This window comes from Pan paniscus, chromosome 1 (assembly GCF_029289425.2).
Source record: "Pan paniscus chromosome 1, NHGRI_mPanPan1-v2.0_pri, whole genome shotgun sequence".
In the NCBI taxonomy this organism is placed as follows: domain Eukaryota; kingdom Metazoa; phylum Chordata; class Mammalia; order Primates; family Hominidae; genus Pan; species Pan paniscus.
This window is the reverse complement of record NC_073249.2, coordinates 25,541,334-25,560,441: the sequence shown is the minus strand read 5'-3', so window position 1 is coordinate 25,560,441 and position 19,108 is coordinate 25,541,334. Positions and strand designations below refer to the sequence as shown.

Here is a 19,108-nt window from a genome sequence, read left to right as displayed (position 1 = left end):
AAAAAAATCAATATGCAAAAGTCAAGTGTATTTCAATATATTAGAAACAATTAGAAATTTAAAATTTTTAAATTTAAATACCATTTATAGTATCAAAAATATGAAATACTTAGGGATAAATTTAATAAATAGGTAAGATGTATATACTAAAATCTCAAAAACTGCTGAAAGAAAATGCAAATAAATGGAGAGTTACACCATGTTCATGAATTGGAAGCTCAATACTGTCAAGACAGCAATTATTCTCAAATTGATTCAACAAAATCTCAACTGAAACCCAAACAGGCATTTTTGTAAAAATTGATGTTGATTCTAAAATTCATATGGAAGTACAAAGCATCTAGAATAGCCAAAATAACTCTGAAAATAATCAAGCTGGAAAACTTACACTACCTGACTTCAAGACTTATAAAAGTTCCAGTGACCAATGCATGTGGTATTGACGTCAAAATAGACAAGTAGATCAATCAAACAGAATAGAGAGTACAAAAATAGCCCCACATACATGAGGCAACTGATTTTAGACAAAAGGTGCAAAAGCAACTGAGTGGAAAAAGAATAATCTTTCCAATAAATACTGCTTATACAATTAGATATTCATATTACAAAGATAAACCTCAGGGCCGGGCACGGTGGCTCACGCCTGTAATCCCAGCACTTTGGGAGGCCGAGGCGGGTGGATCACCTGAGGTCAGGAGTTCGAGACCAGCCTGACCAATATGGTGAAACCCCATCTCTACTAAAAGTACAAAAACTAGCTGGGCATGGTGGCAGGCACCTATAATCCCAGCTACTCGGGAGGCTGAGGCAGGAGAGTCACTTGAACATAGGAGGTGGAGGTTGCAGTGAGCCAAGATCGCGCCACTGCACTCCAGCCTAGGTGACAGAGTGAGACTCTGTATCAAAAAAAAAAAAAATGAACTTTGATTCTCACACCATATGCAAACATTAACTCAATAGGGATCATAGATTTAGAGGTAAAACTGAAAACTACAAAACTTCCAAAAGAAAACAAAGGAAAAAAAAATCTCTATGACCCTGGGTTGGACAAAGAGTTCTTAGATACAACACTAAAAGTATGCTCCATTAAAAAAAAAAAAAAAAATTGGATCCAGACTATTAGAACTTTCAAACTCAGTGAGAGAGCAAAAAACTGGGCAAAAGATTTGAACAAATAATTTCACCAAAGAAGAAACACAGAGAGCAAATAAGCACATGAAAAGATGTCCAAAATCATTAGTCATTAGAGAAATACAAATTAAAACCACAATGCAATACCACTACACATATATTTTAATGGCTAAAATTAAAAAGACTGACCATACCAAACTTTGGCAAGGATGTGGAAACAGTAAAACTCTGGTGGGCATGTAAAATAATATGATCGCTTTGGAAACACTTGGCAGATTTTTAAAAATATATATATAAAGATATAATATATCTCTTTAACAGAAACACAGTCTCACTTTGTTGCCCAGCCTAGCCTCAAACTTCTGGCTTCAAGTCATCCTCACGCCTCAGCCTCTAGTTGGTGGAGGAGAAGACACATTGTGTCCATATGCACTAAAACAATGGCTAAGATCATTTTTATCATCTACATTTCATCTTTTCATCATTGTAAGACAATTATTAAATCAAAGAAAAGCTCAGGCACCATGGCTAACATCTGTAATCCCAGCACTTTGGGAGGCAGAGGTGGGTGGATCACTTGAGGTCAGGAGTTCGAAACCAGCCTGGCCAACATGGTGAAACCCCGACTCTACTAAAAATACAAAAATTAGCTGGGTGTGGTCGCAGGCACCTGTAATCCCAGCTACTCGGGAGGCTGAGGCAGGAGAATTGCTTGAACCCAGGAGGTGGAGGTTGCAGTGAGCCGAGATCACACCACTGCACTCCAGCCTGGGCAACAGAATGTGACTTCATCCCAGAAAACAATAAAATAAAATAAAAATAAAAATAAGTAAATCAAAGAAAAGAAAAAGAAGAATCTGAAAAAAGACACAGTAGGAGAAAATGGTACTTAAGATCATCTGAATTCTACTATAAATGTACTGATGATTGGAGAAAGGTAGTTTAGCTAATCCCTAATGGCACTAAAAATAGTGACCGCTGAAAAGAAATGTCTTCAAAATATACCAAAGATGCATGCTCAAATTCACATGCAATAGCAAGAGTATAAATACATAATTTTCCTTTTTTTTTTGAGACAGAGTGTCACTCTTGTTGCCCAGGCTGGAGTGCCATGGCGCAACCTAGGCTCACTGCAATTTCTGCCTCCCGGGTTCAAGAGATTCTCCTGCCTCAGCCTCCTGAGTAGCTGGGATTACAGACATGTACTACTACACCCGGCTAATTCTGTATTTTTAGTGGAGATGGGGTTTCTCCATGTTGGTCAGACTGGTTTTGAACTCCTGACCTCAGGTGAGTCACCCACTTCAGCCTCCCAAAGTGCTGGGATAACAGGCGTGAGCCACTGCACCCGGCCAATTTTGCATTTTTAATAAAGTGATGATTGCAACAAATAAAATCACCAAATAAGAAATACTTCCTCAAACTTGCTCAGCATTTATTTTGTCTGAATTTGTGTCACATTAAACATATAACTTCTTCCAATAGTCAGCCATATACAGATCATTAAAATTAATAGTTTCTATGAAACAAATTTAAAATAACCTTTAAAAAGCGGCCATCCTTAGCCCATTGAATAACAAAGAAATAATGAATAAGATTTAAAGTTAAAAAATATGTATCACTGTGGTATATATAGTATGGATAAAAACAACAACTTACACCGTTCTCCTTTCTTCGATATTCACCAGGAACTTTTACACCATTTCTTTTTAAACTTGGATCCTGAGATCTTGGTCCACTCACTAAGGACAAAATTCAAAAACTATGCATTAACACTAGAGTTGACAGATATTTTAAGAACCAGTTCATTTCTGAGTTCTGTCATTACTGTTGTTTGATATTTTAAGTTGAATGTATTCTTAAAATATTTTCTAATAGCAATGGACTTAAGGTCTCATAACTCAGTGTGTTTTGCAAAATTAATTTCATGGAACAGTGAATACTCAGCACTACTAAATATCACATGCCACCTATTCATTAGGAAAGCTGTCTGATTCACATACCAAAGGAGGAAAAATTAACAAACGTAATGTACTTCTGACTATGAGTAATTCATACCATTTGCTTATAGTTGCTCTTCCTAGTCATCTATTTAGCTACTCAGTAGTTAAACCAAGAAAAACTTCACTGAAATAGTTGAAAATTACATCAATGCATCCTTGTACTCGCTAACAATATTTTTAACTTATTATGAGAAGAAAGCACTTTAAAAAAGGAACAAGTAGTATCTTAATTATTTGGTTTATTGCAAACATTTTGTGGTAATTTGTAAGTACTATGAAGTACTTCCACATTTATTTAAGCAAAATGTTTGTTTAAGTTTGTGAAGGTACTATCCAGAAACACTATATATTCTGCTTTTTTGGCTAAAAAGAATTTTTAAAGACAAAATACATGGGTCTTTCAGTACCACTTAATGTATCATAAAAGGAAACGTCTTAATTTAAACTAATAGATTATAAGAAGCAAATAATACCAACAGAGAATTTTAAAAATACATTAAATTAAGCTCATACGTGTACTTCCCAGAAATTAAAAAAATTATCAAATTACCTCCCAAGAAACTTAAGTAAAATGTCTATTATAACTGTCAGGAATCTTAGCACAAATTCCCGTTGCTAATAAACAAATAAATAAACATGTCTACTCAGAGCCAAGTATCACACTTGCACCTAATTCTAGTACGATCAGCTTTTATTTTTAAAATGCAGCTCAATTATCTGGCAAAATAGCTCAGGTAATCTGCCACAATATTTCTGTAAGAAAAAAAAACTTCTATAATTTCAGAATAATTGCTTTCTTTGCTGTCTTAAAGAGAGAGCACTTAACTAGTTTCTCCTTTGTATCATCAGTTACCTAATTAAAGTAAGCAGCAAGAGCCTTAAACATAATTTCATATACATTCAGGGTCACAGGTCCTAATTGAATTGGAAAAAGAATATGGTGACAGTCTCCTAATCCTTAATCAAGAGGTCTAGACTAAAAACAGTAAGTTAACACCTTAATAAAGGAGACTGAAAAATAATCCTTGTTTTATCCCAATTTCAACACTATGTGGCACTGGTGTTTTGTGACAACGTGAAAACAGCTCCTTTATCTTCAGATTATATTTCTCACATTGCTGACACTGAAACTGCATATTGCACTATTGAGAGACTATTTAATAATTTATCCAGTACTATACAGCAAGATATTTGAACAGGTAGATGAATGGGTAAAATTCAACTAATTAGATGAGTGCATGTGATGTAAATAGAGAACAAAAAAAAAATAAGATGCAAATGCCAATATAAAACTACAAAAAAAAAAAAGAAAAAAAGCCTACGGAAAAAAATACATGTTTACTTAAAATAAAATTACAGACACCAGTGATACTGAAAGGCAACCAGGTAGCTTGGCTGAGGTGATTCAGGTTCCACTCCTGGCTCTGCCTCTAGGTGTGTGGCCTCTGACAAGTCACTTAACCCCTAAGTATCAGCATTTCTCATCTGTAGGGTAGAAGGGGCCAAACTAAGTCAATTCTGCCCCTCAGCTAACCCATACTCTAAATTTAATCATTCCTAATGGTCAGGTACCATATAGACACTTGCGTTAATGCAACAGTTAGTTAATAAAACTGAACTTTTTTTTTGGAGACGGAGTCTCGCTCTGTCGCCCAGGCTGGAGTGCAAATGGTGTGATCTCGGCTCACTGCAACATCCGCCTCCCGGGTTCAAGCGATTCTTCCACTTCAGCCTCCCAAGTAGCTGGGATTACAGACGCCCAGCTAATTTTTGTTTTTTGTTGTTGTTGTTGTTTTCGTTTTTTCAGATGAATCTTGCTGTGTCGCCAGGCTGGAGTGCGTGGCGCCATCTCAGCTCACTGCAACCTCCAACTCCCTGATTCAAGTGATTCTCCCGCCTCAGCCTCCCGAGTATCTGGGATCACAGGCACATGCCACCATGCCCAGCTAATTTTTGTATTTTTAGTAGAGACGGGGTTTCACCATGTTGGCCAGGATGGTCTGTCTCGATCTCCTGACTTCATGATCCTCCCGCCTCGGCCTCCCAAAGTGCTGGGATTACAGGCGTGAGCCACCATACCCGGCCTAATTTTTGTATTTTTAGTAGAGACAGAGTTTCGTCATGTTGGCCAGGCTGGTCTCAAACTCCTGATCTAAGGTGATCCACCCACCTCAGCCTCCCAGAGTGCTGGGATTACAGGCGTGAGCCACCACGCTCAGCCAAAATTGAGCTTTTATAATGTCCAATAACCCTGCTCGTTCTCCCACATCCTACAAGACTGCTGGGTCACAGGGATGGCTGTGTCCCCAGTGTCTACTGCTGCTTCCCACCCACATTCTCTCTCCACCCTCTCCCTACAGTCATCTATAAACTCTGGTCACAATCCCTGGTCACTAACGATGTGACCAATTGACTCCCTTGTTCTCTCCACCTCCAAGTCCTGCCTTCATTCTGGATGACATTACCGCCCAAATGCTAGCCTCTCAGTTCTAGCTTTCTCGTCTCCACTCTAATTCAGCCTCATTTCAGGGCCCCACCTGGGACCACAACACTAGACGCCCTCTACCTCCGAAATTTTCAATTCAAACCTTCTGTTTTTTGACCACTATTTCCTTTCCATCTCAGGCGTCTCACTCATTTCCTCTCACACCTGTTTTTTATCTAACTGAGACTCACAGCCTCTTAACTCTGTCTACTCTTTCCCCACAGCCCCTCCTGTCTTCACTTCTTCCCCACCCAGCTGAGGTATCACCTTGCCAATACCCTCTTCTCCCCTGTCCCACTGACCTCCCATTGAATTTGTCTAGAAACCTTGGGTTTTCTAGACAATTGCCTAGAAAAATTTGTCTAGACACCTTTGTTTTCTTCTCTTCTTACAACCCACCTGGGCTGTAGACCACCACTGGAGAAAAATCATGTATGGTCTCATGGTCTCTAATCTCAACTGGCCTCAATGGTTCCCAGCAGTCTGGCTTCCCTAGTAAGCCCTCTCTCCTAATCTCCAAAACAGCTCCAGCTTCCCACCCACCTCCATCATCACTCCTACCTCAGAGAAAACAAATGTTTTTAGATGAGAAATCCCTCAACTTACTCCCACAAAATGCACAAATTTAGCCACATCTGCCACAGTTTTATTTCTGTCCTATTATTATGGAAGAGGGATCCTTCCTCTTGTCTAAGAGGACTTTCTGCCTCAGGGCTGTGGAAGGACCTAATCAGGGACCCTGCCTAACAAGTGTTTCCTTTCTTATAGTTTCAACCCCCTGCTCTAATGACTCCTTCCCACCTGCATTAAACAACTATAGTCAAACTTCTCCCCTCGACAGTCTATCTCCACTGTTGCCACTTCCTAACCTCTCCTTCACCTCTCAAATTACCTGGCTTCTCATCATGTGCCACCTACTACTCCCAGCACAAAATAAAAGCTTAAATATTCTGTCACGATTCACAGAGCACTACCTACCAATGTCCCTGCCAGGGGGGTGTTCATGACGAAGGAAGAAGCGAACTTCGTTCCTCTGACTTCCAAATCGTTGAAGAACATCAAACATTCGCTCATTATCCGCAACTGGACGTTCTAAAGCAAATGAGTAGAAACCGCATTATTTTCAGGTAAAAGAAAGATAAATATATCATTCACCATCTATCCTTCATGCAAATTATACATTATGGATACAACAAATGCTTAGTATCTCAGGTAAATTTTTTTCATTAAAACACGTCTTAGAAACTGAAGTCACACAGATTTTCCACACACACAGAGTCAAGCCAGGGTGGAATACTACAAAGGGCAATGCATCTCAGCCAGCTGTCAGGAGCTCAGCAGTCTAAATACAGTGGGCTCCGCGCTGGCCACAGGCGCACCATTTAACTTCTGTGGTTCCAAAAGTTTCTGTAAAATCTATATTAGATCAGATAGTCCCTTCTAACACTAATATTCATGATTCTCCGAATATACAAAGAAAATATTAAAAAGCTACTTTCTAAATAGCCTAGTCTTTTTTTTTTTAATTGTAGTTTTCAATACAGGCTATTTTTAAATTATAATTTTACAAACAATATTTTAAAAAATCAGACCCATCCATTTCCAAATAAAAGTCTATTTACTGCTGTAAAATGTATCTATATTTGCCCCTCTTCCAGTGAGAATACCAGTGTCAGAATTTTCCTGGAAACAAAAAGAAGGGCACACCTAAATACCTAGTAAAAATAGAAGCTTCAGGAGAAACAATATATCTCAAGCTGTCCTAAAAAAATCTTCCAATCTCAAGGGATCTGGATATAAAAACGAGACACACTGTTTGAGGAGGCAATTGCTTAAAATCAATGAAACTCCAGTAATGTCAACATGATTTTTAAATATAAGAATGTTGAAATACCCTAAGAAAACTCAACACATTTATCAGTAATCAAGGACACTATCTCAACACCTTAAATAAACATGGGCAGAGAACAGAGCAGGCAAGCATTCACCAGCCAATTTGGTGAACCAACCCTGAACTTAATCTGCTTGGCTGCAACAAAATGCAGTTCTGGTTCTACTTCCAGTAACATAACATACTGAGTTGACATAGATAATCCCCTTTTATAAACCACACATATTCTAAGACCTCCCCCAAAAAGGATACACCACAGTTAGAGAGAAACACCTCCAAAAGAAATTCTGAGTAGCCCTTCCACCCACCCCTACAAAATACACACACACATGCTGTACTCAAAACAAGTAAAATCTCCAGGTTCCAGGAGCAAAGAGAGAACTCAAAGGAAGTAAAGTAGCTTGCTGTCCACGCTGGACTGCCCCAGAAAGATATGGACTTCTCACAAGCTCTAGGCTAACATCCCGATGGCCCTGTGATGGCAAAAGATCAGGCATAGGCCTGCATAAGCTGAAACAGACACTTCGAAGGCTCTCAAAGCTCCCTACTAACACTCATGTGCCAACCACACCTACGGTCATGCACTGCATGTTGACAGTGGTCCCATAAGATTTTAAGGCCATATTTTTACGGTACCTTTTCCTATGTTTAAATATGTTTAGATACACAAATATGTACCACTGTGTTACAACTGCCTACAGTATTCAATACAGTAACATGCTGTACAGGTTTGTAGCCTAGGAGCAAAAGGCTGTATACCATATAGCCTAGGTGTGTAGTAGGCTATACCATCTAGATTTGTGTAAGTACGCTCTATGATGTTCACACAACAACAAAATCACCTAATGACAAATTTCTCGGCACATATCACCATTATTGACACATGACTGTATCTCCTTGACAGGGCATTCCTGCCTATGTGACTCTGAACATGACATTCCTATCATTCATCATCCCCCCCAGCACCCTTTTCTCCTGCAGATGAAATACATCTATTACTGCAACTATCACATTGTATTATAAATGTCTGTGGATACTTGTTTCTCTTTGTGCCCTGTAAGATACCTGAAGGCAACTTTCATCTCTGTATCCCTCTCAATCAAGTGCAGTCCCTAGCACATAACAGGCATCCGAGAAATATTCACTAAGCAAATACACGAGTGGGTAGTGAGGAAATGCAAAAGGAAACAAGAGAGGAGAGGAGAAGAAAGGCTTAACACTTAGAGAATTAAGTAATAGGGGAACACATTTACACCTTTGGAATAAGATTTTTTTTTTTTTAATAACACACAAATAGGCCTGACATCCTGAATGGTTTTTAAATGCCTACAAATCAAGAGGGAAGGGAAAAAGCCAGAGTAAACATGAGCAAAGAATATAAAGAAACAATTTCAAAAACCAAAAAGCCAAATGGCCAACGAACAAATGAAAAAACAGGCAACCACATTTGAAATCAGAAATATGCAAATTTAAACAAAAGTCAGGTTTTCAGCTATCAGTTTAGTAAAAGTTAAAATATTATAACTTGATGAGGATATACATCTAGAAATAACTGGAAAGGGTATGAACTGATATAACCTTTGCAGAAGAAAATCTGACAATATATATTACATTTTCAAATGTGTGAACCTTTATGTTAATGTGGTTCATGATAGTAACCTTTTTACTACCTATGGGTATCCCATAACATCATGTTGTATACCTTAAATATACACATTAAAAAAAAAAAAAAATGTGTGGCCTGGCCAGGCACAGTGGCTCACACCTGTAATCCCAACACTTTGGAAGGCTGAGGCTGGAGGATCACTTAAGCCCAGGAGTCCAAGACCAGCCTAGGCAACATAGCAAAACCCCATCTTTACAAAAAATACAAAAATTAGCTGGGTGTGGTGGCACATTCCTATAGTCCCAACTACTCAGGAGGCTGAGGTGGGAGGATCACTTGAGCCTAGAAGGTCAAGGCTGCAGCAAGCCAAGACTGAATCACACTGCACTCCAGCCTGGGCGACACAGCAAGACCTTGTCTCAATAAAAAAATAAAATATTTCACATCAATTACTGCATGTGGAGGAGGGGGAGGGAAAGGAGGAAGGGGAGGGAAAGAAAGAAGAAGAAAAACAAAATTTTTTTTGAAAATTTAAAAAATGTATGAACTTTTAACCAAAGAATTCCATTTTTGGCATCCACCCCCTAGAGAAATGCTTGCATAGGATCAGAAGAGGTTCCTAAAAGGATTTTTACTGCAGCACTTATTAAAACAAGATAATTTATTTAAATGTTTGTAAATAACGCAATTGTTAGCTCAACTATAGTTTATGCATACTGGGGGAAATTATGTGATAATTTAAAAATAACGTGGTGGCTCATGTCTGTAATCCCAGCACTTTGAGAGGCTGAGGCAGGCGGATCACTTGAGGTCAGGAGTTCAAAACCAGCCTGGCCAACATGGTGAAACTCCATCTCTACTGAAAATATAAAAATTAGCTGGGCGTGGTGGTGGGCGCCTGTAGTTCCAGCTACTCAGGGGGCTGAGGCAGCAGAATCACTTGAACATAGGAGGCAGAGATGGCAGTGAGCCGAGATGGTACCACTGCACTCCAGCCTGGGCAACAGAGTGAGACTCAGTCTCAAAAAAAAGATACAGATTTACACATACTAATCTGAAAAGAAAAGATCTACAAGCTATGTTGTAAGGTAAAATAGTAAACTGGAGAACACTGATATGTATGCTACTGTTTACATAAAGGAAAAATAGAGAAACAACACAAAAATATTTCTACAGTTACTTATAAATGCAGAGAAAAGGTCTGAGAATTATCTGGCTAAAATCATAAGTGATTACATCAAGAGATCAGGGGAATCGCTTAGGACAGAGACATCCATTCTGTTTATATTATTACCTTTTTTAAAAACTAGAGGCTGATCGTGGTGGCTCACACCTGTAATCCAGCACTTTGGGAGGCCGAGGCAGGCGGATCACAAGGTCAGGAGATCGAGACCATCCTAGCCAACATGATGAAACTCTCTCTCTACTAAAAATACAAAAAAAATTAGCTGGTGTGGTGGCGCGTGCCTGTAATCCCAACTACTCAGAAGGCTGAGGCACGAGAATCACTTGAACCCAGGAGGCGGAAGTTGCAGTGGGCCGAGATCGCACCACTGCACTTCAGCCTGGTGACGGAGCGAGACTCCATCTCAAAAAAAAAAAAAGAAAAGAAAAAGAAAAAAATCTAGAACACTTATCGATGTTATCATTAAAAAAAAATTTTTTTTTTTGAGACAGAATCTTGCTGTCACCCAGGCTGGAGTGGAGTGGAGTTGCGCGATCTCGGCTCATTGCAACCTCTGCCTCCTGAGTTCAAGGGATTCTCCTGCCTCAGCCTCCCCAGTAGCTGGGATTACAGGTGCCCGCCATCATGCCTGGCTAATTTTTGTATTTTACTTTAGTAGAAGCGGGGTTTCACCATGTTGGCCAGGCTGGTCTCAAACTCCTAAACTCAGGTGATCAACCCTCCTCGGCCTCCCAAAGTGCTGGGATTATAGGCGTCAGCCACCATGTCCGGCCAAAAATTTTTTAATTAAGAAGTTGTGCCGGGCGCAGTGGCTCACACCTGTAATCCCAGCACTTTGGGACGCCGAGGTGGTGGATCACCTGAGGTAGGGAGTTCGAGTTTCTCCATGACCAACATGGAGAAAGCCCGTCTCTACTAAAAATACAAAATTAGTTGGGCGTGGTGGCGTATGCCTGTAATCCCCAGCTACTCGGGAGGCTGAGGCAGGAGAATTGCTTGAACCCAGGAGGCGGAGGTTGCAGTGAGCCGAGATCGCGCCATTGCACTCCAGTCTGGGCAACAAGAGCGAAACTCTGTCTCAAAAAAAAAAAAAAATTGTAAGAAAGAAAATCCTTTACATGTCATCATCACATAGTAAAGGTTATTAAATTCAAGTGAGCAAGAGGAATAAGTGGGATCAAAAGTATCAAGGAACAGAGTACAGCCCTGGCAAAGATAGAACACTTCTTCCTCTATGAAAATGAGAAGAAAATGGAGACACACAGAGAGAATCTGAGGTAGAGAGTAAGAAAACTGAGGGGCCAGGCGCGGTGGCTCACACCTGTAATCCCAGCGCTTTGGGAGGCCGAGACGGGTGGATCACGAGGTCAGGAGATCAAGACCATCCTAGCTAACACGGTGAAACCCCGTCTCTACTAAAAATACAAAAAATTAGCCAGGCATGGGGGCGGGTGCCTGTAGTCCCAGCTACTCGGGAGGCTGAGGCAGGAGAATGGCGTGAACCTGGGAGGCAGAGCTTTCAGTGAGCCAAAATCGCGCCACTGCACTCCAGCCTGGGCGACAGAGTGAGACTCCGTCTCAAAAAAAAAAAAAAAAAAAAAGAAAACTGAGGAAGCACACAATGGATGGTTTCAATTATCTCAGTAAAGAATAAAGCAAGGTAATTTGCTAAATGCAAGGAGGTTACCAGGAGCAGCTAGAAGTTCATTTCCTCATTCTGTAAATATTTCTACAGCATCTACTAGGTACAAGGCACTCCCCTTGAGCTGGGGATACAGCAGTGAACAAGATAAACAAGGTCTCTACCCTTAAATAGTTTACATTCTAGTGCATATGTTTGGGGCTATCAGGATAAAAGAAGCAATAAACTAATAAACACACACAAAGAGTGACGGGCCTTCTGCAGAGGATTACATCAGGATGATGTAACTGAGAACTAACTTCATGGCTACTTTTGGCAGGGTGCTCAGGAAAAGCCTCTCCAGAAGGAGATTAACATTTTAGCTGCAATCCAGAAGGAACCAGCAATGACAGTATCTGGAGACAGAGCAATACAAACAGTGGGAATGGCTATCACCAATGACTCTAAGGTGGGAATGAGCTTAGCATATTCGAGAAATATTTTTAAAGCTGCAGGAAGACGCAGAGAAGAAAATGGTACCAGATAAGAGCAAAGACAAAGAACCTACAGAACTTCACAACCTAATATTAAAAGTTTGGATTTTATTCTAAGTGGAGGAGAAGTCGCTAGTTTTAAGCAGGAAAGTGAAATTATCTAATTTTCATTTTCAAAAGATCCCTTGGGCTTCTTCATGTGATTGTTCTAATCTGGTTCCTATGTAAACAGAAAAGAAAGTAATTCGGAGACTGCAGAAGACCTTCCAGAACATCCAACTGTAGAAAAGTTAACCAAAGATGAATAAAAGGACTTGCCTGAAAAGAAGTGGGGGCTCAGCTGAAGTTAGCTATCATGAATGGCATGAACTCAATTAACACAGTGTGTGACTTGCTCTGGGGATATCTGGCATCCCCAGAGGTGAAAAAGGAAACCAGCAGGAGTTCACCCAGCCTGTGTAGGAACAAGGCAGAAATGATGAAAAATTACTCCCACATCTACCACCTCCTATGGAGCCAAAAAGAAACCAGGCTATCCCATTTTAGAGCTCCAAAGAACCATACAGAAGGATTGATTTCAAGGCTTATAATAATGCCCACGAGTTCACCACTGCTGTCTGCCACTACAGTTCCTCAACACTGAGTAGCTTCCTCTAAAAACCTACAGAAATTGAGAGAAGGCAAACCAGTTAGGATGCCTCAAATTTCTAATTAAGTAAAGCTTACACATACAAAGACACTGTTGAGCACCATCCACTGGACCACAACAGCCCAGATGACCTTTTGTATTTTATATTGTGGTGTCTCCATTTTATTGGAGAAAAAGAAAACAGAAAAAGACTTCATGTATCATACCAAAGCTGGATCAGGAACACTATTTCTGCCGGACATGCTATTCTCCAGTTTCTCCCCGGAGAAACATGAGCATTCACACAGTGCCACGTCTACAAACCAACATTAATAGAAGACAGAAGAACTAAAGCACGAGGCTGTCAGCGTCTCTCACCAGAGCCACACCACACTTCAGCCAAATGGCAATCACTCTCGCCGGGTTCTTTGCACAGATCCACCACGTCTCTGCATATTGTTTCTGGAGTAACTGGAACTTCTGTGAAGTGCTGCTCATTGTTACTGAGATACACGGTAAGAAACATCTAAAAATTAAGAGAGAAACACACGGTTACTGGTACTGTCTGCCTAATGTGGTATTCACCTTAAATTCCTTTCTCCAAACAAAATCTCAGTTGGAAGTGCAAACGTACAACAGAACAGCCTGGCTGTCACCCGGCCAAAGGTGAGGTGTGGACTGGGGGTTGAGGGAGACCTGGAGCCCAGCCCCTACCATGGGGCAGTAGCTCTAGAACCCTTGGTGACCCTGGAATACAGTCACATCAGTTCAAATTAAATCTGTTTTTGCCAGTTTTATTCATGTTGTTTGCCAAATACTTATATATGCTGGACCCGTACTACAAATATATCTTCCTGTCAATCCTGTAAAGGTTGATGCGACAACCTCATCCATATATACTTATTTATGCACAGTCTCTTTTTTGGAAGGACACGTAAGAATGTAACATGCTGCTTCTGAAGTGGAAGCAGGAGGGAACAGAGCTTGTGGGGCAGCTCTGTATAAACCTAATCTTTATATAATGTACATATATTACCTATTCAAAAAATTGTACTTTTTTTTTTTGGAGACAGAGTCTCACTCCATCTCCCAGGCTGGAGCACAGTGGCATGATCTCGGCTCACTGCAACATCCGCCTCCCGAGTTCAAGTGATTCTCCTGTCTCAGCCTCCCGAGTAGCTGGGATTACAGGCGCATGCCATATCACACCACACCACACCATGCCACATCTGGCTAATTTTTGTATTTTTAGTAGAGACGGGGTTTCATTATGTTGGCCAGGCTGGTTTCAAACTCCTGACTTCAGGTGATCCACTCACCTCGGCCTCCCAAAGTGCTGGGATTACAGGCGTGAGCCACTGCGCCCGGCCAAAAAATTGTACTTCTAAAATGTTTTAAGCAAATTAAATACCTACTTTGAAGTACAAGATTTCATTAACAAAGTATAAGTAGAAATGAGTAGCTGTTATGTTAACACCTACCTGACCTTGTATATAAACACTGAGACCAACAGAAGGTTTACGTTTAAAACTCACTAATAGGCTGGGTGTAGTGGCCTACACCTGTAATCCCAACACTTTGGGAGGCCAAGGCGGGAAGATCATGTGAGTCCAGGAGTTTAAGACCAGTCTGGGCAACGAAGCAACACTCCATTTCTACCAAAAATTAAAAGAAAATCAGCCAGACATGGTGGCACATGCCTGTGGTCCCTGCTACTTGGAAGGCTGAGTGGGGAAGACTGCTCGAGTCCAGGAGGTCGCAGCTGTAGTGAGAAGTGACTGCACCACTGCACTCCAGCCTGGGTGAGACCCTGACTCAAAAAAAAAAAAACAAAAAAAAAAACCTAACAATCTTGACAATCTTTCTCCTAGTAAAAAAAGACACTGTATCTTAGAAAACTGCTACTAAAGAATTAAATTTTTCACACCTATTAAATTACAAAAAAAAAATCTTGTTAATTTCCAATGCTGAAGAAACTAAGTGAGACAGGAAACAAGTTTTTGACAGTGATGCAAATTAGTAAGGCTCTATGTTTATTCAATTCAATGAGTAACTCCATGCAAGTCAGTATGTATCAGGATTAAAAAATAATAATTTGAAAGCGTTACCTCACAGTGAGAATACATCCTGTGAAAATAATTCCAATCAAAGAAAGAGAATGCATAACCTATGGAACATAAACTTGAGGGACAAGTTTAGTCTTTTAAAATCATTAATGAAACTATGCTAAGCACTGGGAAAAGTTTGGGTTTTAAGACTGCAAAAAAGCAGAATAAGTAGGATATACCCTATGACCACAATGACAGGAGGACATCACACAGCAATTGGAGGGCCTACCAACAGTCACACAACTCCCCTTCCAACTTAAATGTCTCTGCCCATTACCCCCAAGTGAAGAAAGCTGCATTAAGATGTTGTTTGGGAAAAGGCAGCACCTGATTAGGGATGATGATGGAAACTGGCTAAGACATCAGACTCGGTGCCTCAAGAATTGGTCAGAGAAAGAGGAGATATACATGAGAGAAAGAGCGGACCCTTGCACTCAAGCCAGTCCAAGCCTCCACATTCTGCAACCAAAGCTGTTAACTCACATGAACAGGTATAACAGAGGGTGATCCAGAAAAATTAAAATAGTGAACGCTGTTGAAACAATTTTTTAATGGAAAAAAAAAAAACACTGTAGACTTTCCCAGTATGAGCTCAAAAGCTCTCAAGCTAATTATCTCAGGCTTTTCACATTTTGACTACATAAAGGTACATAGTTCTGGAGTTCAACTTAGCCAACAAGGCAGCACTCAAAATTATTACACAAAAATCATAAAGCCTTGACTAAATCATTGAAAAAATAAAACGATTAACAAAGCACAGAAGTACACTCGTCTGCTGCTCCCAAAGTATACAGCATATTCAGTGATGGAGACAAATAATGTACACTTTAGCATTAAATACTCCCTCTCCATACTCCCTACCGATGCAAAAACTTGCTTTGAAGTTTATCACTTTGAAAATAGTAACTTTTCATTGTAAATATGAAGCTTAGAGGTGTTAAGTTACAGAAATACTGGAAATACAGAGTATATGCTAAACACACACCTTATCAACAAATAAAAGCCTATTATGTAAGATAGCACCTTACCTCTGTAAACTTCATCTTTCAGACACATTATCTCAGAAACTTACATCAACTCTCAGATAAACAGCAGGTGTTATTTTCTCTTTATAAATGAAGAAAAATACTCAGATAAGTGATCTATTTGCCTACTGAAATGAGAAAGGTACAATTCTGTTTTTCTGATCTATCCTCTATTCTTTAAGCTGTCCTTTATAGAAAGAAAATACTAGGAAATGCTCCATTTAACCACAGTTACCCACACTTTAACAGAGATCTGATCTTTTACTTTCTGGAAAACCAACAGCTTCATTTATTTAAAAGTACAATTAAAAATAAGAATGATGACAGATGTGTTCTATTTACGGTTACTTTTCCCACAGGTTTAACACTGGTATGAACAGTAAGTGTACGAGTTGACCCCGCTTCTACCTGTAATGTATGGAGATTAGCTCTGCGGTGATTTTAGTAATTGTACTGCAGTCCGCGATGCTGGGCCAGCAACACGCTATTTTTGTCGATTCCCAGGCAGGAGATCTAGTTCAAACTCCAGATTTCTTCATAATTAGTTAGACTACCTTAGGCAAGTAATGTCACCTCTCTGAAACTCAGCATCCTCATCTTCAAAATGAGTCTTTAAGTTCCCCAATAGCTACACGTTTACCTACGTAACAAACCTGCACATCCTGCACCTGTATCCCAGAACTTCAAATTAATTTTTTTTTTAAAAAGTTCCCTAAGAGCTACTATTTAGTAAATGTTTACTAGGTACCAGAGTAAAAGTCAACATTTTTACAGCAGCCTACAAGGTCTGCTGTAGTCATGATCTGGCCCCCATTTCCTTCTAATCCCCCCTCACTCTGTGCTCTATCAGCGTCCTCTTTGCTGTTCATCAAACACACCAGGCATGTTCCCAGGTGGGAGCCTCTGTACTTGCTGTTCCTCTATTTGGAATGCGCTTCTTTGTATGCCAGTGTAACTCTCCCTTCCTCATCTCCGTCACGCCTTTACTCAGATGTCACCCTCTCAGTGAAGCCTTACCTAGGAACCCTACCTAGAATTCCAACACCAAACACACACACACACACACACACACACACACACACCCTAGCCCATTCTTCTGCTTTATTTCCCTCCTTAGCACAGTCACTAACATGTCATATGTTATATTTATTTAACTCATTTTTATTATCTGCCTTTCCTACTAGAAAGTAAGCTCCATACAGTCAAAGGTTTTGTCTTTGTTCAGTGTTGTAGACTCAGCGCCTAGAACTGTGCTTGGTATGTAACAAGCACACGCTAAGTATTAAATCCTGCAAATGTGATTGCATTTTACAGATGAAAACACTGAAGCACAGAGGGATTTAAGTAACTCACCCAGGTCACACAGCTATTAAGTGGCAAAACCAAGATTGAGCCCCTTCCTTGAGAGCATACAGGTAAAGACTCTCCTGAATCTGGACCACACGGTGCCAAGTGTGTCACTGCCTCTAGTTCTGTCTTTTAGAGCAACATTTTGCCCACAAGCCATCATCTCACCTGATTTATTTTCACGGTCAGTTTTGTTTCAGGTACTGCTAAACGGTATGGCATGTAGCGTGTAGCACAGCTATATACTCTCAAATGAGAGAGTGTGTTGTCCACTCATATCTTCAGCTTACATCCTGCTACCATCATTCTACTTCTGTTTCAACATTATTTTCATTCATTCAGTATTTACAGATCATCTGCTATATGGTCTCTGTTCTAATGTAAAAATAATCTTTACTAAACAGCTAATACTACAGACAGTACAAAATTCAAAGAGAGAGAAAGAAAGCTGTGAGAAGGACACAGCCAGCCCACAGGAAGGAAGTCAAAAAAATAAACACCACAACCTGGCTCCTTCCCTCTCATGTCCACCCACTACTCTCCACTGGACAAACCCAACTACCTACCAGATGGCAAGGGAAGCGGTTGATGCAGTTTAGAGAAGTCAACCTCCTAAGGCTCAAAGCAGGGTGGAGGAAGGTGAAAAGTGAATGCAGAGGGGCAAAAAAAAGACACTCAGCACAGGAGCCCTCCTCTCCGTACTATGCAGTCAGAGGACTCTTGAGCAACCGAGCAACCATCTAAAGGAAGTGAGGACACAGCCCAGCTAAGGTCTGGGAGAAGAATGTGCCAACCAGAGGCAACACATTTAAAGCCCTTGAGAAGGAAACAAATTTGTCACATTTGCACAAGAGGAAGGTCACTGCAGACGAAGCAAGAGGAAAGGGTTAATTCAAGGAGGCAAGCAAAAGCCAGATCATGCATGTCTTTATAGGCTGGAGGTTCCCAAACTTTGGTGTGGACAGAGGGTCGTTATTAAACACAGATTGCAGGGCTCCACCCCAAGAATTCCAAAATCAACAGATCTGGGTTGGAGACTGAAAATTCTGCATTTCTAACAAGCCCTCAGGTGATGTTGATACTGCTGGTCTAGAAACCACGTCCTGAGAACCATCGCCTAAGGCTAGGGCAAGGACTGTGGATTTTAATCTAAAAGCCCACTGGAGGCAAATCGTTAAAGTCAGAAAGTAGATCACTGGGTGTCAGGAGCTTCAGGAAGGGGAAATGGGAAGTGACTGCTAATAGGTACAGGGCTACTTTTTGGGGTGATGAAAATATTCTGGAATTAGTGGTGATAGTTACACAACATTGTGAATACATTAAATACCACTGAATTACGTATTTCAAAATGATTAGTTTTATGGTATGTGAAGTATATCTCAATTTTCAAAAGTAAGAGGTTACTGGAGGATTTTGAACGGGGTAGCTATTTATGCCCTTAAAAAAAATCACTATATGAACAAACTACAGGAGGACTGGCATGAAAGTCCAATTAAGAGGTAAATGCTACACACGGAATGAGATACGATGGTAGCACAGACTGCAAATTAATAGCAAAGGTGGTGAAAATGGCTGGATTTGGG

At 40.3% G+C, this 19,108-nt stretch overlaps 1 protein-coding gene across 4 annotated transcripts in view; it reads right to left on the bottom strand.

Annotated features, from left to right (window-relative positions):
• Positions 1 to 19,108, bottom strand: part of TP53BP2 (tumor protein p53 binding protein 2) — a 65,684-nt gene that overhangs the window by 27,532 nt on the left and 19,044 nt on the right. For 2 of the 4 annotated variants that reach the window (XM_034947566.4, XM_055107716.2), the window contains exons 2-4: positions 13,424 to 13,571; positions 6,598 to 6,711; positions 2,791 to 2,873 (exon numbers count right to left, since the gene is read on the bottom strand). In XM_034947566.4, the coding sequence (XP_034803457.1) occupies positions 2,791 to 2,873; positions 6,598 to 6,711; positions 13,424 to 13,571 (345 nt within the window). Of the gene's footprint in view, positions 1 to 2,790; positions 2,874 to 6,597; positions 6,712 to 10,410; positions 10,543 to 13,423; positions 13,572 to 19,108 lie in introns of those variants that run through there. The other 2 variants (XM_055107724.2, XM_034947572.3) reach the window with 2 other exon arrangements.